The sequence below is a fragment of the Eptesicus fuscus genome, chromosome 7 (genome assembly GCF_027574615.1).
Source record: "Eptesicus fuscus isolate TK198812 chromosome 7, DD_ASM_mEF_20220401, whole genome shotgun sequence".
Taxonomy (NCBI): domain Eukaryota; kingdom Metazoa; phylum Chordata; class Mammalia; order Chiroptera; family Vespertilionidae; genus Eptesicus; species Eptesicus fuscus.
In genome coordinates, this window is record NC_072479.1 from 41,615,705 (window position 1) to 41,641,164 (window position 25,460).

The 25,460-nt window shown below is 44.0% G+C and overlaps 1 protein-coding gene across 1 annotated transcript in view; it reads left to right on the plus strand.

The window, feature by feature from the left end:
- Positions 1 to 22,068, plus strand: part of PTPRB (protein tyrosine phosphatase receptor type B) — a 108,634-nt gene extending 86,566 nt beyond the window's left edge. Inside the window, exons 27-34 of the mRNA XM_054718844.1 lie at positions 359 to 449; positions 1,146 to 1,222; positions 2,871 to 3,005; positions 4,036 to 4,158; positions 4,351 to 4,514; positions 6,201 to 6,336; positions 14,356 to 14,476; positions 21,607 to 22,068. Coding sequence (XP_054574819.1) covers positions 359 to 449; positions 1,146 to 1,222; positions 2,871 to 3,005; positions 4,036 to 4,158; positions 4,351 to 4,514; positions 6,201 to 6,336; positions 14,356 to 14,476; positions 21,607 to 21,740 — 981 coding nt within the window. The 3' untranslated portion in view covers positions 21,741 to 22,068. The remainder of the gene's footprint in view (positions 1 to 358; positions 450 to 1,145; positions 1,223 to 2,870; positions 3,006 to 4,035; positions 4,159 to 4,350; positions 4,515 to 6,200; positions 6,337 to 14,355; positions 14,477 to 21,606) is intronic.
- The last annotated feature ends 3,392 nt before the right edge of the window (positions 22,069 to 25,460 follow it).

The window sequence follows — 25,460 nt, forward strand, 5'->3', positions numbered from 1 at the left end:
GAACAAGTTGCGAATGCAAACCTAAGGCTTTCAGAGACTTACCCTGGCCGTTTGCTTGACTGGGAAATAATGGGCTTTGGTGAAAAGTGCCCAGACTTTGGATTCTGTTCCCAGCTTTGCCACCTATGTGACCTGGGGCAAGTTAGTTATCCTGTCTGAGCCTTCTCGGTAAAATGGAGATGAGAATACCTCCTGTGGAATTGCTGTGGGGACCAGAGCTAATGCTACAGAATAGTAGGCACTCCATGAACAGTAGCTAGTGTATGTATTTTCATACTGTAATCCACCTCAAGGATTGTATGATTTGTCTTCTTCTATTTCATATTCTCTACTTGCAATTTTATTTTTGACCTAATAGGACTTAAAAGACGTGGGTCGAAATCAACCATGTGATATTGCACTCTTGCCGGAGAACAGAGGGAAAAATCGATACAACAATATATTGCCCTGTGAGTTCTGTGTTGAAGTTTGTAATACTGTCTTCCTCTAGACATGCCTCCTCTTTTCCAGGAATAAAATGGGCTAAAGAAATATGGTATGGGTGGATTTGGGAGATCTGAGGCTCTGAATGCCTTTAAAAAGGGATGGCGTGGGTGTTATTGCCCCTCCCTCCACATGGGCAACAACAAGCTTCAATTCTGTTCCGAGAGGCCTCTTCTGCTGTTGGCATTTCACCATGTGGTCCTACTGCTCCTCCGTGGAGGCCTCCGAGCAATAACAGGGCCAACAGCAAAGGCCAACCTAAGTTTATCTAACAAAGTCTCCAGTTAGCAACTGTTATTAAATAATTATTACCTATTTTAATTATCCTCATCCTATTAGCTGAAGCAACAGAAGGTAGTTTTTCTGGATTGTATTCATTCCAGCAGCGAGAGGGAGCTGGCCACTCCTTGGGCAAGTGTCATAGTGTTACAAGTAGTGTTCCAGAGGAAAGCGCAGGGAGGACTGCAAAAGGCATTTGGTTGTTTGTGTGTTTGTGAACCACCTATGCAACCTGGGGCGAGTTATCCTGCCTGAGCCTCATCTGCAAAGTGGAGACGAGGATTCTTCCTTGTGGGGCCCTTGTGGGGATCAGCATTCCATAAACGGTAGAAATATCACGCCAAGACTCAGTGGCAAATCTGTCTCAATAACCTTCCTTCCAGATGATGCCTCTCGGGTGAAGCTGTCCAATGTGGATGACGACCCGTGCTCCGACTACATCAATGCCAGCTACATCCCTGTGAGTGCCCCTCTAGGCTGCCGTGCCCAGTGAAGCTTTCATGGGTGACCACACTGGAGATACTTCTCCTCCTACATGCTATTACGCTCTCAGGTTTTAGAAGGCAAGACTGTGCCTGATTGCCATAAAACACAGGGTGTCCATTTAATCACTGCTAAGGCCCATTTTTCACAATGGCTGTAGTCACAAGAGATTTTAATGAGCCCAGGATGCATTCTCATAGGTCATTTTCTCGCTGCAGCCCTTGGCCAAGACTGGAGCTCCCTAAAGACGCTGGACCTCCCCTGCTAAGGCTGCCTAAGTAGGGAAGCTGATTCAAAGTTACTTGGATTGTTGAAAACCACAGACACAGCTCCAAGGTTATGTCAAACCCTTGGGCTCAGATTCTGGCTGTCAACTTGCTAACTTCCTGTAGCACCCTACAGTCGAAGAAGCTTTGAGATCAGACAGATCCGGGTTCCAGTCCCATCTCTGCCCTTTATTAGACTGTGTAACCTTGGACAAGTTATGTCACCTCCATTTTCTTTTCTAAACAATGAGGATAAATAATATGGATCTCAAGTAATTATTCTTTCACTCAATGAGTACAACTTGTTAAGTGCTGGCTATAAGTCAAATACTGAGCCATGCACAGGAATCTGTTAAGATAGAATCTGACCTTCAAAGAACTCTCAGGAGAGTTGGGGCATCAGGACATGACCAGCCATGCCCTGAGAAACACACCTCCACATCATTGTTAAAATGCAGATTCTGATCCAGCAGGGTAGGGGCGGCACCTGGGATTCTGCATTTCTCACAAGCTATTAGGTGAACCCATGCTGCTGGTCTAAGGATCACTGTCTGAGTAGCAAGAGGTTCGAAGTAGCCACAGCAGGAGAACATCACTCAGCAGACAGGAAGATAAAGGAAAGCTCAGCAGAGCAGGCAACACGCTGAGACTTGGAGGGTAAATAAGGAATAGCCAGATGAGAGGCAGTGTCTGGGTGGGCGAGGCGTGGGAGTGACAGAGGTGACAGAATGTAGAGGCCCTGAGGAGAGGGAAGGAGAGAAAGAGCTTCCACGAGGTTCTGCCAGGAATTCTGCATTGCTGGGGTACAGAATGAGTGGGTGAAAATATCCTAACTATAGAGTTGTGATTAAGATTAAATAAGATATAGGAAAGTCCTGGCCCACAGCATGTTATCAGGTAGGTGCTCAATAGACAGTGATTTATATTTCCTTAAGTTCCCCTTGCATGACCTCTCTTACCAACATTCCAATGTCAGTTATCTAAAAAGACTACAAGCTTCTCCATTAAATAGGGAAAGAGCCTGATTAAAATCTATCCCTCAGACACACCTATACACGCGCGCACACACACACACACACAATTGTGGATTAAGTGTTTTCTAGATTATCACCTGGGTCCTCCCTCCATTGCCTTTTAGAATAGACCCAGCCTAATAAAAAGGAATTTCGCTCTTAACAATAGTTCAACATTCCAGCCTTTGTCCTTCCTGCTCCCAAACCTTGACACTTGTGTTAGTATCTTTTTCTCGTCAGGGGCCTGGCCAAGACCTACACATCATCGTATCAGCAGCTAGCTCTTTGTTTATGGTTCTGAAGAGGCCTATTGTTTCTGACTGTCCATATTGTAAATTCATCGCAGGGCAACAACTTCAGAAGAGAATACATCGCTACTCAGGGACCTCTTCCTGGCACTAAGGACGACTTCTGGAAAATGGCGTGGGAACAGAATGTTCACAACATTGTCATGGTGACCCAGTGTGTGGAGAAGGGCCGAGTGAGTAAACACTCTTCCTGACTTCCAGCTTTGCTTTCCGCCATCTGGAGGAAGCTCTTCCCCACCATCAGAAGTTAACTCCTGCGAAGCTAAGTAAGGGTCGTCTGAGAGAGAACGCTGTTAGTGAATCACACCACCCAGTTCAACAAGGCTCTGGGGGGTGAGGCCCGATTTGGATCCTGGGTCTGAAGTTTCAGTCCAAGGTGTCTTCACTTGAGGACTGGGAACACCAGACGTGCCCTGACACAGAAAGGTTAACTGGCCAGCCGTCGCTCCGTCCTCCAGTGTTTGGTGAGAGGAGACGCCTTGTCGGGGTCATTGGCTCTGCCCCTCCTTTTAGGAAAGAAGGAGACGTGAACTTTAGGCTGTGTCTGCAGAAGCAACGGAAAATAGTTAACTGGACAAATGAAGCAAACCTCTTGTAACTCACTTGTACTCCTCTACTTTATATGGTTACTTGGAGGATTGAAAGAGAGATTACCTGTAAAGTGCCCAGTACCTGTGGTCAATAATGTATGTTCCTAATCCTCTTTCTCCTGTCTTTCTCCATGTAATTTTGAGCGTAGATGAATGTTCAGACTTTTCAAAGATCATTTGGCACATGGCACTGGGCCCAGGTTAGGACAGTGATATCCAATTATAAGCAAAACAGGGCCTGGAAGACAGAGCCGCCCTCTGCCCAGCTAGGTCTTTCCTCAAAAGGAACGTTGTAAGATGTTCCTATCTGCTGGTGGAGCTGAAATGCTAAGGAAGTTAAAGAGAAACCTCAGCCATGACCCACTGTGCCTGGAAGGTAAATGAGTCCGAGGTTGGGATTCGCTCCTCACGCCGCGAGTGTCTCCCCTTCACTGGCAGCAGCAGCTGGGCTCCAGCGCTGGCCGTGAGCAGGTTAATGCAGAGCAGATGCCAAATGGCTTTAGCAGCTGATCCTGGATTCCCACTCAGGAAGACCTTTCCAGGAGGGAAAGTTCAGGTTCACGGAGGAGTCACGTTTCCGGACTCACTTTTTTTTCTGTCTGTTTTCCTCTAGGTGAAGTGTGACCATTACTGGCCGGCGGACCAGGACTCGCTCTACTACGGGGACCTCATCCTGCAGATGCTCTCAGAGTCGGTGCTGCCCGAGTGGACCATCCGGGAGTTTAGGATCTGCAGTGTGCGTTGGTTTGTCTGAGTTCATTGAATGACCCAGCTTGGAAAGATGAAGGTCACCTGGGAATCGCATACGTGCTGGTTCCTCTCCTGTCGTTGCAGCCCATAGGTGTTCCTGGTTGGGCACAGCTGTCCAACTGGAAGCTTTGCCTTATTATCCTTATCATTCTTCTTCTTCTCCTCTCTGCTCTTACAGGAGGAACAGCTCGACGCACACAGGCTCATCCGCCACTTCCACTATACGGTGTGGCCGGACCACGGAGTCCCGGAGACCACCCAGTCCCTGATCCAGTTTGTGAGGACTGTCAGGGACTACATCAACAGGACGCCCGGGGCCGGGCCCACCGTGGTGCACTGCAGGTACTCAGCCACGCGGAGCCAATGAAATGACACCAGGGAGGCTGGAAAAGGCAGGAGGGTGGGGATCTGGTGGGAGGAGGATGAGTCTAGGCTCAGATGTTGCTAGCTCACTTCTCCTTCTCTCCAACCTCATTCCTTTTCACCGACTTCTCTCTCCTTTCCTGCTTTCTTCACATACCTCCTCTCTCTCACCCTCCTCTCTCTCACCCTCACTTCATCCTTCTCTCTCCCTCAAATCAAAGATCGTTTGGCACATGGCACCGGGCCCAGCGATATCAACTATAAATAAAACAGAGCCTGGAAGACTGCCTCCCCCTGCCCAGCTAGATCTTTCTTCACAAACAACCATTGTTCTCTTGCTCTTTTTCCTTCTGTACAAAATGCTGAGTCCTCATGCGACTTCCAGGCTCTCCATCCCCCATCCAAGTTCCCAGAACCCCCTCCCACTCTAGCCAGAATGGAGATGGCATATGCTTACTCTTGCTTCTTACTCCTTGCAATGGCCTTCTCTCTCTCCTCCATCTATAATAACCCTAACTGTCCTTTAAGACCCTGCTCTAGCCCTCCCCCCCAGTTGAGTAGCACCTGCTCTCTGTAGCACCCAATTTTGCTCTTAAATTTATGTTCCCTCTTGAATTCTCTTGGCTTCAAACTACTGTGTGCCCATGAAATCAACCTAGCAATCTCTCTCTCTCTCTCTCTCTCTCTCTCTCTCTCTCTCTCTCTCTCTCTCTCGCCTAGTGTTTACATAATTAATGTTTGCAGCAACACTTTGATAGTCCTAACTGAATGGCACTAATAAATACAGAGCAGGGAATTGCTACAGTGAGAAATGTCAGAGGCACTCACTTTCTCCCCATCAGGCCAGCACCCTAGGAGCCGAGCCCTGCTTCTATATGTCATTGGAACCCTGATGCTTGTAATAGGAATGTGAGGTCCTCACAAGCTTCCTGCCTTCTGAGGAATGGCAGGCATGTTTACCCAGGACCACTGGAGAACGATTCTTCTTTTTCTTAGAAATACGTACAGCAAAAATCCCCAGATTAGGCAATCACGTTGGGGAGCAATTGTCAATCTCTAGTGAAGTTGGAGGGGTTCACACCCTATGATACGCAGTTCTGCCTCTACATATCAGCCCTAGCAAATGCCCACATGTGTGCCAATGGTGTTCACGGCGACGTGGTCTTTAACAGAGAATGTGAGTGCCTTTGACAGTAGGGAATGGACTAGCGGTGGATGGATTAGCGGTGGTTTGTGAACTCTGTAGGGTTGTTAAAATAAAGTGTATATATGTGGGTAATGACATGGATAAGTCTCAAAACACCATACTGAGTGGAAAAGTTGGCAGAAGACTGCATGAAACATGTTATCGCCTTAGTACATTTTTGAAACACATCAAATGATGATATTGTTCATGGATGCAGGAGAAGTATAAAAACATGGCTGGAAATGAGACACACCAAGTGTGGAGCAGTACCTACCCCTGGGGGTTGGGGGAGGTGAGGGAAAGAGGCAGAGGCTGGGGCTCTAGGTTGCATTTCCTTGAGAGAGCATGTGGAGAGAAAGAAGTGTCCCGATAGCCTCCCACAACTTGGAAGGGAAAAGAAAGATTTGCTGGTCTCTGGATGCCCTCTTGAAAGGCCAGTGTGATGAAAAGGCTCAGCCCTCCTTCCACATCTCTTCCAGCGCCGGTGTGGGTAGGACTGGAACCTTCATCGCGCTGGACCGAATCCTGCAGCAGTTAGACTCCAAAGACTCTGTGGACATCTATGGCGCAGTGCATGACCTAAGGCTTCACAGGGTGCACATGGTGCAGACGGAGGTAAGAGTCCCAGGTGGAAGGACACAGACCACTCTCCATGCCCCCCTCCCAACCCCCCCAATGCCCGGGGCTCTAATCTGAGAAGGGGAAATGACCGCGACTCATTGGGAAGAGAAAGAGCACTGAGGACACAATTTGTCTAGGACTTATCATTTTAAAACAAATCTCAGGGACCTTCAGGATGGTGTGTACCCTTATCTTCATTGAGCTGGTTGCCCATCCTCTGCAGGTGGGTGGGTAGGAAGACAGATTATTGTGATCAATGCATTATACCTGGGAGAAAGGCCAGGCCATCTTGAAGATCATTTTCAGACAGGCTGGTGGGTGAGCACAAGAACTTCAGTTAGTAAAGAGGAAACAGATTCTAATCTCTTCTCTCCTCCCGCCCCCCGCCCCAGCTGCACCCCCCAACTCTGGAAACACCAAAAGGAGTGTACATTGATTGGGAAGGATAAGTGCATCCATTTGTGGTCCTTTGGCATTTGCAGGGCATTTTTGAACATGGTAGCTCATTAGAGTTTCACCATAACCTGATAAGAGAGTTATTATTTTCCATTTCCAGGCTAGAAAACAGGTTCAGAGGCTACGGGCTTTAAACAGCTGTGAAATGGCCCGACAGGCACTTGAACCTGCTCTAGAGAATCCTAGGCCCTAAGCAGCAAGTCCACTGCCCACAACCTCTGGCCAGGCCGTCTCCCCACACAGACCAAGCATGTCATTTCCCAGTTAATTGCCTTCCAAGGCCCAAGTTCTCTTACCCTTCTATTTCCTAGGTAACTCTGCAAAATCCTTTATTTAACTTTTTTTGAAAACTCCTTTATTTTTCAATTACATTCCATATTATATAAGTTTCAATTGTATAGCAGAGTGGTTAGACATTTATATAACTTATGACGTGACCTCCCTGTAAGTCTAATACCCATCTGACACCACACATATTTATTACTAACTAGAGGCCTGGTGCATGAAATTTGTGCATGGAGGGGGGTTGTCCCTCAACCCGGCCTGCACCCTCTCCAATCTGGGACCCCTCGGAGGATGTCCAACTGCCGGCAGTTGGACATCCCTCTCACAATCCGGGACCGCTGGCTCCTAACTGCTCCCCTGCCGGCCTGATGGATGCCTAACTGCTCCCCTGCTGGCCTGATTGCCCACAACTGCCTTCCCCTGCCAGCCTGATCACCCACAACTACCCTCCCCTGCCAACCTGATCGCCCACAACTGCCCTCCCCTGCTGTGACCTGCCTCCTCCGCACAAGGTGTGGAGCCGCGGGACCCCCAGGCCTCACCACGTGGAGCGGCCGCCGGGCCCTGCCTCCACTGTGCACATGGCCATCTTGTGGCGGCCATCTTCTGGTGGCCATCTTGTGGCAGCCATCTTGTGATGACATCATGCATGAGGATTACCTAGGCTTTTATTAGTATAGATGTTATTGGCTCTATCCCCTGGGCTGTAATTTATACATCCCCATGACTATTTGTAACTACCACTTTGTACTTCTTAATCCCTTCATCTTTTCCACCCAACCCCGCTCCCCTCTGGCAACCATCAGCCCAGCACCCTAGTTCTCTGTATCTATGAGTCTGTTTCTGTTTTGTTTGTTCACTTACTTTGTTCTTTATTTCACATATAAGTGAAATCATATGGTATTTGTCTTTCTCTGTCTGACTTTTTTCACTTAGCACAATACTCTCCAGGTCAATCCGTGTTGTTGCAAATGGTAAGGTTTCATTCTTTTTTATGGCCAAGCATTGTGTATATGTACCACATCTTCTTTCTTCAACCATCTATCAGTAGACACTTGGGCTGCTTCCATATCTTGACTATTGCAAATAATGCTGCAATGAATGTAGTGATGCATCAAAATCCTCTATTTAAAAAATAATTCCTGTCTACCTGTGTGGCTCAGTGGTTGACCATTGACCCATGAACCAGGAGGTCACATTCGATTCCCGGTCAGGGCACATGGTTGTGGGCTCAATCCCCAGGAGGGGACATGCAGGAGGAAGCCGATCAATGATTCTCTCTCATCATTGATGTTTCTATCTCTCTCTCCCTCTCCTTTCCTCTCTCTGAAATCAGTTTTTTTAAAAGTAACTTAAAAAATAATCCCCATGGTTAAAAAGTGGAACGTTCTACATGCTCCTGTCTCCCGTGATTTGCAGCAACCCTGCAAACTGTGCAAGCAGCTGTACTGCACAGAACCGGCACCCTGCCCCAGAGCTCCCCGAGCTTTATAAACCCTCTATTCCCGAAACCTCCTTGACCCCCGAATTCTTTCCTTGTGCAGCACATGGTAATATCATACAGAACTCATGCTCTGTGACGCATTTGGGAAAACACTGGTGTCATCGCCTCCTGCAGGCAGTGCCCACACCAGGGATCCTCTCCCACCACCACTGCCCTGGCCCAGGAGTGCTTTCATTAGGGCAATTATTTTATTCTGGAATTTTTTAAAAAATACATAAAACTAGAAAAGATGATATTATGAAATTCCATCTACCCAAACTCAAGCTTCTGCAATTATTGGTATTCTGTGTTCTTTTCTCATCTACATCCCACATATCTGGTTCCCATGCCCTCATTGGACTATTTTAAAGAAAATTCTACTTATCACATCATTTCATCTTTAAATACTGTGTGTGTGTGTGTGTGTGTGTATGTGTGTGTGTGAATGTGCAAATTAAAAATATGGACTCCTTTAAAAATTATAATCACAATATCATTATCAGATCTAACAAATCTAATCATAATTCCTTAAATATCATATAATATTCAGTCAGTGTTTAAATATCCCTAATTATGTAAAAAATAACTCTTTATACCTGATTTGCATTAGAATACAATGTCCACACATTGCATTTGGTCGAGGCCTCTTTTAAATCTCTTTTAATCTATAATGATCTTCCCTCTAACTTGTTTTCCATGCCATATATTTGGTAAAGAGACCAGTTTGTTTGTTCTGTAGATTTCCCACATTCTGGATGTGGCTGACTGTGTTTTCCTGGTGGCAATGTGTCATCTGTTCCCCATAGTTTTTGTCTGCCAGTGTGAGGCTCCTTTAAATTCAGGTCCCTTTTTACCACCACAGTGTTTCACGGACGGTGCTGAGTACTTCCTGTTGTATCAGGTCAGGCGGGACTTCCTGTCTGTGTGAGTCTCTGCCAGTGCTGATGGAATTGACAGTGACATCCGCTCTCACGCTCCCCATCAGCTTTTCACTTAAGGTTGGGGCAGCCATTGAGGACCACTGTCTAGCTCTGTTATTTCATGAAGGGTGGCAGAATTATGTCACACCGTTTCATACCAGTTATCCTTCCGCTTTCTCCCAAGACTGAGAGTTCCTAGAGGACAGGAACGTGTTTTCTTTCTCTCTAGCCTCAATATATTTTTTTCTATTAAATGAATGAACAAATATTTCACAATTACATTGCTAAAATGTCAGCGCCAATGTTTCATTATTTGTCACTCCTGCAAACTCAAACCGATACTTAATTTGTAATCTTAAGAAAAGGAGATTATCTCTCATGAAGTAGTCTCAAGGGGTGTGTGTGTGTGTGTGTGTGTGTGTGTGTGTGTGTGTGTGTGTTCAGACTCCCTGGTTATTGTTAGAGGCTTCTGGGGTCACGTGTCCCTTCCACACACCTGCCCAGAGCTCTGAGCACTCCCTACCGTAAATATCACTGGGTGACTTCCAGGGCAGGGGTACCATGATGTGCAAAGCCCCCCCTCCTCTTGGCCATACCTCCTTTCCCAGTTCTGTTCTCCTGCCTCTGAGGATTCTGCGGCTCTGGTTCCTCAGGGTGCCTCTTCACGGATTGATTGCCCTGAGGTTCTGTCCTCAAGGCGCTGCTCTTCTGCCTCCACCTTTATTCTCGGTGAGGCCCCCACTCCCGCACCCGCCCATGTTTCCCAAACCTCCTTCTCCTTTCCCAGCATTCCCCTCAGCACCTGGCTGCCAGACAGGTCCTCCTGGAAGCCTTACGGTCATCTCCACTCAAACACCTGTCCTTCAGAACACAAACCGCAGTGATAGCAACAAAAGCACTGCTGCTCTCGCTCCTTTCGGTTTCAGGTAAAACTGCCTTGTGCTCCATCTGACCGCCTGAGCACGGGGTCTGGCTTCTTTTCTTACAGTTCTCGCATTCAGGCAGCCACCGAGGCCTGTCAATTCTGCCAGCACCTTTCTCTCTGTCCTAGCCTCTCACCCACTGCCCCGCCCTTGCCCAGCCTTTCCCAGCCCTCACTGGGCGTATTGCAGTGGCTTCGCAGTGAGTCTGCTGTCTGCAGCGTCTGTCCGGACAACTCCTCATCACCACGGCCACCAGCCAAGTTCTCTAGCTAACTCACTCTTGTAACTCCTGGCACAGCCATCTTAGGAAGATCTCCATCACTTGTAAAATGGCGTTCTAACCCTCACCCTTGTGGCCAAGCCTCTTTGTAACCTGGCCCCAGCTTCCTTCTCCATGTTCCTGTCATAACGCCACCCACCCCCAGGGTTTTAGGGTTGTTCCCCTCCCTGGGCCAGGATGAACTTTGATTCCTCTGTTCATGATGAAATAAGCATTGCAGGAGTGGGAATTTTCTCTCTCCCTTTTTCCCCCATTGCAAATGAAATCCCAAACAAATCCAGATGTTATCTGCCTGGCTTTAGGACTCTGCTGAGGGTGGGCCGCTCCTACAGCCTCAGAGCCCTGGCCCAGCCCCGCAGGCTCTTTTGGTGCTAGCAGTGAGTGCGGAGGGGTGCCCCCTACGGCTGAGCGCCCGGGGGCGGGGGGAGAGGGGGTGACTGTTCCAGCAAAGGAGGAAGGATATTCTGACCCCTTGGATTACTTTTCTGGGTCCATGGGGATAGTCAGTCTCAACTTAATTCTACCTTATTTGGGTCACAAAGGGATGCAGGTCTTTTTAGACCAGGGATTTGCAAGTGTGTCCCTCCTTCTCGTCGCCTGCCTCGAGGCAAGCTGACTCTGGAGAGCCGCTCAGATGGAGCAATAACTTGTTAAAGAGCAATAGGTGATTGTCACTCTCATCTGCTTCCCATGGGAAGGAAACAGTGGGGTGTTGTAGGACTGAGGATCTCAGTGCCAATGTGGAAGATTGTCCCGTGACCCATGAACCCGACATTTTAGCTACACTAGACTGCTCATAGCTTCCAGAATGTATGTGCACCTTCATGCTGTTTACATCATTTGGAATGTCCTACTTCCTTGCTCAAAATCGTAACAAATGTCACCTTTTCTCTCTAGCTTGATACTTGCCATCCCCCAGAAGTGAATCTGATCACTTCTTATGTATGAAGCTTTACACACAACTCTGCCTTACATTTATCATCTTCTAGGTATTTGTTCACTTATCTGCCCCTCTGCTCAACTCTGCACTCATGGACCATGAAAAGGCCTATGTATAGTTCTATAAGTTACTTAATATTACAACTTTTGGCAAAATTGAGTGGATCTGAGGCTTCACCAGTTAGCTAAGCAGAGCCAAAAATGATCTTTTGATTGAGGTTCATATATTAGACTTTGTCTACTTTTTGTGAATGAAGCACATTAACAACCTGAAGGTTTCAGTTGTAATCATTTTTCAAGGACATTCTATTGGGAAAAGAATTTATATTTAAGACAAGACAAATTAATGAATATTAACTGGTTTCAAAGCCCATGGTGGATCATTGTTGAAGAATTTATTAATAAGGCATCACATAGAGGTATTAGAGCTCATTCACCACTGAATGCTCAGATCCCAAAGTAATTTAATATCTGAGGAGAATTGAAATGTGAATCATGCTCTGGACGGGAGGAAGCAGACAGGTGTCTGTCATAATTTGGTAGGTTGTTATCAAGATGGCAAAAAAGAGACTGCCTGTGCTAACAACTATTTTCAGGGTAGTGCCCTCCTGGAATTTTCAAGATCAAGGTGGTATAAAACCCTCATGACAAGTGAGCAAGGTTTGTGAGCCGAAAGGCAGAGAATAGTTAATATTAATGCAGGCCTCATTTATGGTTGTTTTGTGTCTTTGAATTGTCCTAATGATTATACCATGGGACTACATTATGAAGTCCCATGAGTAGCTGACCAAGCTAACTTCCAATCAGGAGCAGTGCCTAGTGCCAACCCATAAAAGTAAATACTTGTTCACTTTTAAAGATAGTTGGTGAGGGAAGATCTTATAGTTTCACGTGGTGTCTCAACCTATGAAATACTCTAAGGCTGACCACTTTGATCATGGAGTCCATCTAGTTGACAGCAACACAAAGCCGTGTCCCCTGAAGTGGTATAGCCATTTGCACGCCATAAGCGTCTATCGTGGTGTGTGGGGATGGTTTCCGTCTTGGACGCGTGGCAGTTAACTGGATAATGGCAGAGGACATTCGCTGTAGAGGAGACCTTTGCCTCCTTGTTCGACAGATGGAGAAACTGAGATCCCGAGAAGCCTCACGATTTAGCCTGGGCCAGCTGCATGCAGACTAGGAGCCCAGCAGCACCGACGTGGTGTTGTGCTCTCTTCCCGACCTCCTCTTTCCCTGGAGCAGTTGCTCTGTCATTAAGGGAGCCCAAGGCCAAGTACGAAGTTTACATGGACATACATTCCCTTACTAGAGAGCTCAGTTGGTGGTGAGGAATGGGGCCCACTGCACAAGTTTAGCTGCCTGTGACTGATCTCCTATGAGGTCTTCATGGTGTCTTTATAGTCACCAAACACTGACTCATCTATGTTTGTTTCTGTTTTCGAAGTAGTTAGCTCTCAGGTAGTTGACAGGTGTGTAACCCTTTGTAATTCTCTGCCATTATCCAATGTCTGAGATTCTTCCATGAGCCAGATTCAAATGCTGAGAGAATCAAGACAGATAAGACACTGAACTTGCCCTCAAAGAACTGATAGTCCCATTGGTGTCTATTGTATACATTTCTTTTTCTCACTATACACCCAAAAGAAAGGAAATAAAGCAGCAGAATACATAGTGACATGATTTTGTCATTCAATAATACAATGAAACTAGGTTTCATCTAAGAAAACTGGTATAGTGAGAAGAACATGAAGTTTGAGGCCAATTCAGGATCAAATCCTAGGGTTCCATTTCTTAGCTTTGTGACCTTGGAGAAGTTACTTAACTTCTCTGAGTCTTCATTCATATGGATGATTATATCTACTTCACGAGGTTGTCAAAATATGAAATAACTAGAGGCCTGGTGCACGAAATTCATGCATGGGCGGGGGCAGGTGTCCCTTAGCCCAGCCTGCACCCTCTCCAATCTGGGACCCCTTGGGGGATGTCCAACTGCCAGTTTAGGTCCCACAGGGATCAGGCCTAAACCAGCAGTTGGACATCCCTCTCACAATCTGGGACTGCTGGCTCCCAACCGCTCGCCTGCCTGCCAGCCTGATCACCCCTTAACCACTCCCCTGCCAGCCTGATCGACGCCTAACTGCTCCCCTGCCGGCCCGATTTCCCCCAACTGCCCTCCCCTGCCAGCATGGTCGCCCCTAACTGCCCTCCCCTGTAGGCCCGGTCACCCCTAACTGCCCTCCCTTGCTGGCCTGATCGCCCACAACTGCCCTCCCCTGCCAGCCATCTTGTGACCACATGGGGGCAGCCATCTTGTGCAAGGGCATGACTGTCAATTTGCATATTACCTCTTATTATATAGGATGTATGTAAAATGTATAGCACTGTGTTTGGCATTAATTCATCTATTTAATAAATATTTGTGGAGAATTTACCATGTGCCAGAAATAGTAGTTGGCCTCCATAGAACATACTCTATAAGTGTGTATTGTATGCATGTAAGAAAGAAGGGATAAACACCACCCCTCTGCCCATTACCATCATTCTCATCTTAGTGGTAATAGAATGCTGTCACTCTTCTATGTAGCAGAGACCATTCGTGAAGTGATGATCAAGAAATTTGCTAATCTTATAGGATCTCATTACTGTTCTTGTTTTGTGATAATCTCTCATCTTTTTTGTACTGAGGACTTGCCTTTCTCTGACGTGTTTTCTGCTTTTTCACAGTGTCAGTATGTCTACCTACATCAGTGTGTAAGAGATGTCCTCAGAGCAAGGAAGCTACGGAGTGAACAGGAAAACCCCTTGTTTCCAATCTACGAAAATGTGAATCCAGAGTATCACAGAGGTAGGATCTTCACTAACTTACAGGTTCATGTATCAAGATATAATTGACCCGGAAACCATTCAAGACTTAAAGCTCTTCCAACATGCACCATCTATTTCTTCCTCTACCCAAAGGCTGGAGGGAAGGCCCTCCCAGAGGGCAGCAGGGGAGAGAGGCAGAGTGGGGAGGGGACTCCCAGAGGTAACACTGGTTCTATTGCTCTCTCTTCCTACCTGGCCTGGGGTGCCCTCTATTAAAGACTCTGCTTAATATTTCTAAGTGCTAAGGATCACTGTTGGGGAGGATGCTTTGAAATCACAACTGGGAGTTCAAATTATAAAATCCCTTTGGAGAAAAACTTGGCCATATGTATCAAAGTTCTTAATATGTTCTTATCTTGTCAGCCGGTATCTCTACTTCCATCCTAAGTACTGACAAATTTTAGCTTTTCATAGTTAAAAGTTTGAGTGGAAAAAAACTAAATGTTTAACAATGGAGGACTAAGTATAGCATGGTACATTCCCTGAACAGAATACAATTCAGTCTTAAAAAAAAAAACACTATATTTTTGAAGATATAATAACATGGATATTTTTATAAGTAAGAAAAGCAGAATTTAAAACAAATGTAAACAACACATAGTGGGGGGGAGGGGAGACTGGAAAGAAATATACCACGATAATAAAACAAATTTCTCTGAGCAATAAAATAATATGTCGTTTTCTTTCACTTTATGGGTTTTTTAAATTTTCTAGAACAAGCATGTAACATTTTTTTCAATAAAAAATTCAATAGGAAAAATACATAAGTAAACTTTATAAGGCACTGCTTTGACCAGACAATACTTACTTGACAAATGAAGGATCTGCATGCCTTTTCCCACTCCACACCATCATTAACCTTTTGCACTCGGATGTCGAGGTTAAAATTACTCTTTGAATGTATCAATAATTTGAAATATAAAAAAATCCAAATAAATAAGTTTGTATGAAAAGAAACTCCAGTTTTTTATTCTACTGCCACGCTTTGTAAAATCTGGGGTATTTAAAAAATTAAATCCCGAGTAGAATAAAGGAATCGAGAAAAAAGCAAGCGAGTGCAAAGGGTTAAAGCTTCATTGGGCACACTGAGTCATTGCATTAGTGATTTGTTGCCACCTAACAAATTAGCCCAAACATTTATTATCTCACAGTATCTGTAGCTCAGGAATTTGGGCGGGGGGGGGGCGGGGGCGGGCTTCACAAAGTGGTTCTGGCCCAGGGTCTCTCATGAGGTTGCGGTCAGGTAGACATTGGCCAGGTCTACCAGCCTCTGGAGGTGGGGGGTTGCGGGGGCTGGAGACCCACCTCAGGATGGCTCACTCACAGAGCTCGTGGCAGAGGTCTCAGGTCCTTGCCACGTGGACTTTTTAAAAAAACAACAACATTATTTCAGAGCTATTTTATCTCCATTTCTAAATGAGCTTCAATTTTATTTTGTTCTCTGCACTCTCTACACCCACCCATTAGCCAGTATGTGAAATCCTTGGTAAACTGTAAAGCACAAATACAAGAGAGAACTGCTGTTTAACGGAGTCCTTTGTAACCAGATAATCCTTTTGTGTTGTAAACAGTTACCCCCTAATTTATCTGTATAGTAAATTAAGGCTTTTGCATGTCAGGTTCTTTAAGAAGCTCCAGGAAGGAGGGAGCTGGGAGGTCCCTTTGTCTTGTTTTGACTTGCTCAAGAGTCTTCTTTTAGAGTAAGTAGCACCGAAGCTGAAGGAAGCTGAGGATGCTATAGTTACCTTCAGGCATCTGAATGTTAGGATTCAGGCCCTAGCTCTAGGATAAATAAATTAACAAGCTGTGTAACCCTCAGGTAGTCTTCCTTTCTAGGCCTGTGGGCTCATCTGTGAAACCACAGGGCTTGGACCAGAATCACTAGTCCTTTCCAATTCTAGATAGTTCTGAAAGGAATGACCAGGCCCCCACAGGGATCGTCTCACCTTAAACTAGATTGAGTTTTAGTCACTTTCACTCGTCTTTCCCATGTGTAATTTTCATAACCAGAACAAGCCACTGTGGCCTGCCCTGCTACCGTCTCTAATTACAGTGTCCTTCCTTGCAGATTCGGGCTATCCTAGGCATTGAGGAAGTACCAGAAGCTATCCTGGAGAAAAGCTATTCACTGTGTGATTTTTTTTTTTTTTTTTAACTCGCTTCATGCCCTACAGAGGTGCCAACTATTTCTATTGATACTATGTATAATTTATTAATCTGGAGAATTTTAAAGAATTTATGTAATTTAAAAGTAACAGATATTATTGTACATAGTTGTATTTTGTAGTTTCTTCTGTAAATATGTATTTTTTTCATAATGTTTAATATTAAGCTTTATATAATACTATTTTCCACACCAAAGTGTCCATGGGTTGTTCTACGTAAACATATTCCTGTTTTACATGACAGGACTGCTGTAAACGGGTGTGGACGTGGCTGCAGAGGGGATTCCTGGGGCCCTGGTTTTTGGCAGTTTTGATATTTACTGAACAGGAGAAAGGACGGGCCGGGGAGAGCATATATATAGTGTGCTGGCTTTGCTGCGTTGCTGTCCTATGAATCTTGGGATCCAAAGATGATCCAAATGCTATTTGGACAAATAGGACAGTCAACAAAAGGACTGCGAGGAGGTGGGAGGGATTACGTAGCACGAAGCCAAAGGAGATGGCTGTGCCTAAAGTGGTTTCTCTCACCCCTTTCTCCTGCCGGAGGTTCAAGCCAAAGCAGTCGGCCAGGGGCTGCCGTGCAAGTCCAGGCTGCCGCGTGGAGGGTCGTGGTAGAGAAGGGTGTAAAGAGAAGGGATGAATTCTTACATCAAGAGGAATGCCACCTGGATCCCTGCCTGTAAACATAATCAAACCGAGAGCACCATCCGTAGTGATTGATAGGGGGTTGTTCACTGCACCGCAGTGTGGAGCGTGGACACGCGTGCCCTTGCCGTCACGGATGTGTTGGTCGACATGCACGCACTGGTCTTTGTCTCATTTCCACGGGGCTGCATTCCTGGAAAAGTCAAAATTATGCCGGTCATACTTGGTTTTCCCACCAAAAGAAGATTGTAGTGGCAGATTATACTCCTGATCGAAGGACCTAATATCAGTATTTTTATAGAAATGTCCCTAAATGTCACATACAGTTAATTTTTGTAAAAAGGCTCAGTGGTGCTTCGTATAAAATGTTCCAAAAGACTCTTAGTAAGTCATTGAGGTCCAAAGTCACCTTAAGTTGTTTTTCATACAAAAGACACTACCTATTCTACCACGTTTATCTTCAGTGTCTGTGCCAGCTTTGGCTCTGCTGGATTTCAGTGAGTCGGAAAGCCGGCCTGGCCCTCTTCCATGTGCCGCCCGAGGGGCCTCCTGGGAGGCCCGGGAAGCGCCTGTGTGGGATCCTCAGGGCGGTGGCCTTTTCCGGCAGATTTCTTTGTAATAAATGGAAGAATTAGAGATCTAGCTTGTTGATCTCACGGCTTCACTTGCAAAGCAAACACCTCTTTTCAAAGTGTCTATTTTTGGTACCTACCATAAAGTTCCACAAGTACTCGAATGGGTGTAATTGGCATAGTAATTGGAAATCATTACATGTATCCAAAATAGTTATTTATAGGGAGGTAAATCCACACCCAAGCCAGAGACCTTCCCAGGGCTACTTGAGACGCAGGAAAACAGGGAGAAACTTTATCAGAAGGAAGATGGTGAGTAATAGGAGGGTTCCAGGTTTCCACAGTTTCCTTGTGCTCGGCGCCTTCGTGAATGACAGTGTGAGGCTTTGATTACTGTCTCAGGGAACTGGCTGGATTTTCTAAAAATGAAAAGGAACAACATACATGTAAGTGTGGCAGGGAGGAAAAGGAAGTCAGACATTTAGGAGACGTAGTGTCCATTAGGAATAACTTTCCCTGCATTGAGAGGTAAAAGCAAGAAAAAACATCCGCAGCATTTTAGACTAACGTTGCTCAGCACAAAGCACACCGAACAGGGAAAGACAAACTCCTCCTGGCTTTTCATGCGTTTAGGGAACTTTTAGTAGGTACCTGCAGCCGGCGAGGCAGAGTCCTAGAAATGCATGTTTCTACGGACATAAGGAATGCATCACAATCACAAAGTTAGGTGGCGGTTGTTATTTTCAGGGAAGCCCTAAGGAGGGCTCAGGGAGGCAGCGAGGTGGCCAGGCCAGTCCCCAGGCCTCACTGGCTGCAGCCATAGCAAACACCGCATCTAGAAAAGAGAGCAATTAACTGCACAAACCCAAAACTGAAACCATAGAAAGCTACACATCTGTAGCCCTCAATCACACCCGCATACCCTGCCTGGTGTGTCTGGGGTGGAATCAGAGTCGTGGAAATGGACGTGACAAGGGGAAACTGTATCTTTTGGTCTAACCTAGGAAATATTCATTCTTACCCTCCACCTATCTAATTTTAAATCTCCTTAGCAACAATTATTTCCCTAACTTCCCTCCCACAGCCAACCAAAGACTAAATACGTAATCTAGTTGATCTATTTATTAAATTTAGGAGGGAGGGAAAAAAAAAGGTTTCCTTGACATTCGGCTCAATTGGATGTATTTTAATTCAATCCCATCCCGTGTTCTGCCTTGGTAAACACTCCGTTTCCTGTCCTGGGGGCATCCTGACTGTGCACCTGTGTGGCACACTTTAATCATCATCTTCAAAGTGTTCTGACTTCTCCACCCTTGGGAGAGGCCCGTCTTGCATCTTAATAATTATTTACCCAAGTTCTTCATAATTAACTCCTTTAATCTCTACTCATTAAGTCAATTTCGTATCATCATTCTGTTGTTCTCTGGACAGCAGCCAATTTTCAGCTCTTGAATCTGATTTTTCAGAGCACATTCCCTGTCTGGGCCCACACACACTGGTCCCTCGGGATTTGCCATCCCTGAACGATGATGGGGTCCTCTTTATCACTAACTACCTGCCTGCCCCCTTCTCCTTTGGAATACCTTTGCTTTCCCAGTCGAATGTGATTTTATTTTCTGTTCATTTTATCTCCTTACACTCATTAGCATTTTGTCGTCTTCTCAGGCTCCATCTCCTAGAAGAGACAACCATGACTTCACTTTTAAATACTAAAATGACTGCAGCACACAGTCAGTTTTGTTTGGGAGGGTCTTTAGTTAATTGTATTATGTCTTGGAAGAAAACCCAAAAGGACGTGTGAAAATAATGTAAAACTACTAAGCAGTTGTCCAGCAATACAGAAACAGGCCTCACATGTTACCCTTCACACTCTGATTCTCTTGCCTTAGTGTCTCAGGAAGCAGTTTCTTACATTAAACATCCCTCTTACCTTTTGCAAGAAAATGACCGGCCATCTACTAACTTTGCATTCAGTTGGCTTTCTGGGCCTTTGAGGTCGGAATCCTGAAACCGTAACTTGCCAGATCTGTCTGACAGCAAGTAGTGGGATCCAAGCCCCAACTCTGGAGTCCTCCAGACTGAAGTTCACACACATGAGCCAGGACAATTGACCTGGTGAACAACAACAGATAATAAGCTGCTTGTTCAAGGAAGCGGTTCAAGGACTTTCCAGGTTCCTTTCCATTGAGGAAATGAAAGGAGTTGATCAGAGTGACGAGAAGGAATGGCTGCTCCTCCTCCCGGGTGGCCGTGAGCAAGCCCTCAACCCTACCTCATTTCTGAAGAGTGGAAACGACTGCAGCCCAAATTTCCCAAGTTTCTGAGTATTTTAACGGAAAACCTGTAAACAATGACTGCTGAAAGCAAATGAAATGCTGCGAGGAAAGGGAACTATTAGGAAAGGAGATCTAACCAGACATCACCAGGAAGGGAAATTCCGTGGCAGCCCTTCCGTGCATCCAGACTGCTGTTTAGAAATGTCACGTTTCTATTAGCACCTATTATCCTTTGGGGAATTAATTCACTTTGATGACGTTGGCCAGATGATTCAGCTCAGCAATTTTCAACTGTTTTCATCTCAAGGCACACATAAACTAATCACTAAAATTCTGCGGCACACCAAAAAATATTTTTTGCCAATCTGACAAAAAAAAAAGGTATAATTTTTATTCATTCACATTGGATGGCTATTGTGTTGGCTGCTGTCATTTTATAACCTGATAGTTTAAGGGACACAAGAGTAGGTATTGCATGTTTTAAAAATTTTGTGGCATATCAATGCACCTCTGCACTCCAGTTGAAAATCACTGATTTAGCTGATGAAGCAATTGAACCGATTCCTTTGGTTTTGTTATTTGACCAGGTGTTTGATTAAATTGACTGATTTTGGAATTCTGAACATAGATTCTTGTAGTGGATGAGGCCTTTGAAAATGGCCATTTTAGTTAAAATGCAGGGTATCATTTGATGCAGCCATGATAATACAAAAATCTGTTCCGTTCTAAAAATGTTTCTAGCAATGGAAATATTTCTGACTAAAAGAATACTCTTTACTTGTAGGGGAGCTCCCTAGGAATAAATGTATGCAATATAATAAAGCATGTTGTTTTTTTAAAGAGGTTATCTATATAGATACATTCATAAAATAAGGAAATTGTTGGTGAATGTTCCTAAAATAGAAGTTTAGGGAATGGAAATAAACCTATTAACAGATTTACCAAAGATTATTTTGATAACCTATATGCCGCTGTACATGATTTTATATTTGATACCTAAATACATTGTGCAAAACTGTGAATAATGTCCGACAAATGTAATGTGTCCTTTCTAGAATATGCACAAGAAAGGTTAGTTATGGCTGTTTTCTGCCTTAAGCAATTCCTTTTAAGAAATACTATTTTTACCCTAATAGTTGGCTTTCTGTTATGTTTGAGATGTATTTTAATAGCAGAATAAGTAGATAAGCATCCCAGTAACATAGGTAAAGGAACATAGGTAATTGTGGCTTTAGGGGTTTGTTATAGAGTTGAACAGTATTCCATTTGCAAGCCAATGGGGGAGTCTGCATGGCCTTGGGGAAATTTCCTAGTCTCAGCTACACTGACAACCAGGTGCACAGTGTTCTTATCTGAAGAGTTCTTGATCTCTGCTCTTCCCGAGGGACGTATCAGGCTTATAAATTCTACAAGGACAAAGTCTTTAACCTCTTCTCTCCTCCCATCTTGTAGAAATTCGTGAACGGCTTAGAGATATTCAACATACACTTTTTGAGTGGAAATTGTTCCTGGCCCAATACTTTGGATGTTATAGTCAGTGTCTAATAACACTATTGTCCATGGAGGTTCATCTGACTGTTCCTTGACTTGTGTGAAGTTTCAATAAATAATGTAAATAAACCCAGCAACTGAGTTTATGTTCTATAATAGAGCACTTTTATATTTTTAATATCCTGTATTCTTTCTCTGCAAATCTGATTATTTAAAATGGCAATAGATGGATTCTATTTTTTCATACTATAGTACCTCCCCTATAGTGTTGTGTTTCTAACCAACTCTGTTTGAGCAAAGACCTTCATTACCCTTTCTATTTAAATTATGTATTTGCTTAATATATTTTCATATTTGTAACCATGGTCAAAAATTCTATATGGTATTTTACACACCTTCTCAGGAGCACAGGAATAAAACTGCTGTTTGTTCAAGGAAAGTGTCCTGTCTTCTATTCACCTATTTCTCATTTATCAATTCCTGTCATCCTTCTGCTCAGGAGAAAGGTCAGAAGTGACTGCTTTTAAATGGGAAAATTTTTCTAAGCCACTATCATAAAGAGCATGACTGTCTTAACTTTGATTCCTGAGTGCTGAGTTGGTTACCCAGAGTATTATGTGCATAGGACAGACTCTCAAGTTAACTGTCGCTAGCTAAATTCTTGTGTTTAGTTCTTTAGTTTGTTAGCAACCGAAGTGTCACCTATTGCCCACAGTGTGGGTGTATTCCCAGAGGCGCTGCCCCATCCGGACCCCCGTGTGCCTTTCACTGACCCTCCCTGCCTTAGTGGGCAGTGTGATATTCAGTGAAGCGCTGCTGAGTCCATTTCCAGAATTATTATTTTGCCCTTTTGCCTTCTCATATTTCAGTTGAAAGAACGATGTCTTTCACAACTTCAGTATTTCATTTTTCTACAACTTACAGATATATTCATTTTTAAAATAATGTACAATAATAGAATTACATGTTAAATCAAAGCAATCCTATTCAAAACAGTTTCTGAATTCAAAGAATTAGGTTGCCAAAAGAATTTGACTTACGAGGCTAGACTTTTTCCCCCCAAAGTAGCTGTTTATTTCATTAATTTTCCTCTTAAAGAAAAAGAGAATATTGCCATTTGAAGTAATCACTTAGTAATTACTGATACATCCATCATAATCATAAAAAGTTAGAGCTGGAAGGGCCGCCATAGGGATGAACAATGAAGAAAACCAAAACCCAAGTTTTAAAGTGATACAGCAAAATAGGACAGTGCTAGAATTCAACCTGGTCTTCTTATTACTCATAGGAAAGACCTGTCTACACAATATAGACAAATAGGAAAGCTGCTCAGAAGCCAGTGAGCGCAAAGGCCACCTCCAACACTGAGACACAACCTTCAGTAGACCTTTCAACAGGGTGTGTGATATTCCTCTTAGTTTTGTATCTTGTGTGTCTGGAGACATCCATTAAGTAAGCAAGTATCAGACTGTATTTAGAGTCATATCTTAGCAGAAGTCATCACAAATGTTCAAGCTGAAATATTATTGAATAGAAAAGGAGAGAACATGGTTTTCTAACATAATACTGTTATAAAATATTATTAAAGCTAATTAAACCAAACTACCTAAAATCCAGAAGAGGTTTTACAGCTAGAATATGAAGAAATTCACAAGAGACTTGATGTTGCCAAAAAAAAAAAAAGGATCATTCATAATAGAAGGGTAAGACTTAACTGGTAAAATTCAAGCTTGAGTAATGGAGAAAAACATACAGGGATGGTTCTGTGTAGGAGTTAATAAACATTTACCTCCTCTACAAAAACCCAAAGGTCAGCTCGATAAAATGTCTCCCCAACCCAGTATCTCCCAAGGAAAACTTTACTGTTATGGGAGAGAGTGATTGATCTGAGTAGAGTTGTGTAGAGCTTGTTATTATTATTATTTCCTGGGATTTATTGTAATGATGCAAGAACCTCTATGTAAATGATCTTAACTTAAATTACATTTCTCTGCTCTTGGAGTTCTTGACCCCAGAAAGAAACTCTGCATCATTTCAGTCTTTAAGAAAGAGCAATGAAATATGTTTCCTGTCTGCCACCCTGCTGCAAGCTTTTGGTGGCCAAGAAGTTTCTATGCCCGAGGGCTTGCCAAGAAGCTAAGGCAAAAAACAACAACAACAAAAATCAAGAACAAAAGACCGATGGTGCAACTACAGAAACAAAGGGCATCAAGAGTGGAAAAGTTCAAAAGCCAGGGACCATTCCTAAATTTAACCTCAGTCAGAAAATACCATCTGTAAGATACATAAATAAAATGTTAAGCCATATACCATTCCTAAAGAACGTTCCAATGACCCCTGATCTGATCTCCTCCCAAGTAGCAGATGCTCCTTCCCCACTCATGACTGATGGCTAGGAAAGGAGACCACTTCTACCTGCAAAGAAGGACACATCAGCACTAAACAAAGGTGGACTGTGACAGAAGAGAAATAAAGTGAAGGACCCTGCTTTGGTGGAAGACTGTGAAGAGAAGACAACGGGGGAGTAAAAATGAAAGGTGAGAGCTAGAATCTGAAGGAACTATTGGGAGGGTCAGGTCCCTTGTAGTAGCCAAGGATGTTCAAGTTTAACCCAAGAAGAAGACATTCTAAGTCCTGCTGAAAGTGCCGCAGAAGGGTGCTGCATGTTTCATCTCTAAAATGGTCACTAAAAGTTGTAACAGTTAGCGCTTTTGACTTTTAAAAAGCATTCAAGATTATTGTCTCTTTGAGTACCTTCAGCTGCTGTACATTACAGATTAGTGAATGCCTCCACTTTAGAGATAAGGAATTAGAGGCACAGAGAAGACCAAGGTAGTGCCCGAAACTTAGCTGAAGAATGGGAACAATAGCTAGTGCTTATTAAACGTTCTCTATACATCATCTAACTTAGTTCTTCACACACCCTAGTTATTAGACTTCTATGGAGATAAGGAAACTGAAGCTCAAAGAGACAGTTACTTTGCCAAAGGCCATAAAGTGTCAAAGCTCAGTTCCAATCTGAATCCTTCTGACTTCAAAATGTGATTGCATGACTTCCATGCCAGACTTTTTTTTAATTTAAAGTTTACTTTTTATTATACTAGAAGCCTCAAAAAAAAAAAAAATCAGTGATCTCCCTTGACCTCTGAGACTGCTGCTGAGCAAGTCCCTTACTTATCTCCTCAAACTCCCTTCCTCCCCATCATTGCTTCTGTACCTGTAGACACTTTTCACTGCCATGGCATATTACATTGGAATTATTGGTATTGCTTTCCCTACTAGACTGTGAGCTGCTTGAGAACAGGTTTTCCAGGGTACCAAGCAAACAAACTGGAGACTGGTGGTAGAAATTATGATAATAATAATACAATAATATACAATACTGATAGTGCCTGGCATTCATTGCAGTCTAACGTATTTTAATTGACTCAATCCTCTCCAAAACACAATCCTCATCTCAAAAACTGTGAGTTGAGAAACTGATACCTAAGAGGTCACAGGCAATAAATGACAGAGCTAAGATTCCACCCCAGGCAATCGGATTTCAAACCAGGTGTGCCCAAGCACTCACTCCATCAGGGTCCTCAGCGCTAGTGTGTGTGAGAACCACCTGGAAGGCTTACTATTAAAACACACAGTACTGAGCCCCATCCATCTAACTAAGTAGATTTGTTCTATGCTCAGGTGTTATAAAAAATAATGAAGCAAAATTTTAAAGGTTTTTTTCATCTAATTCTTCGATTGTGATTTAATCAAATTAAAAAGCCTTATTTCAGAAAACAAGTTTGCACCTTTTTTATTTTATGATTATTTTT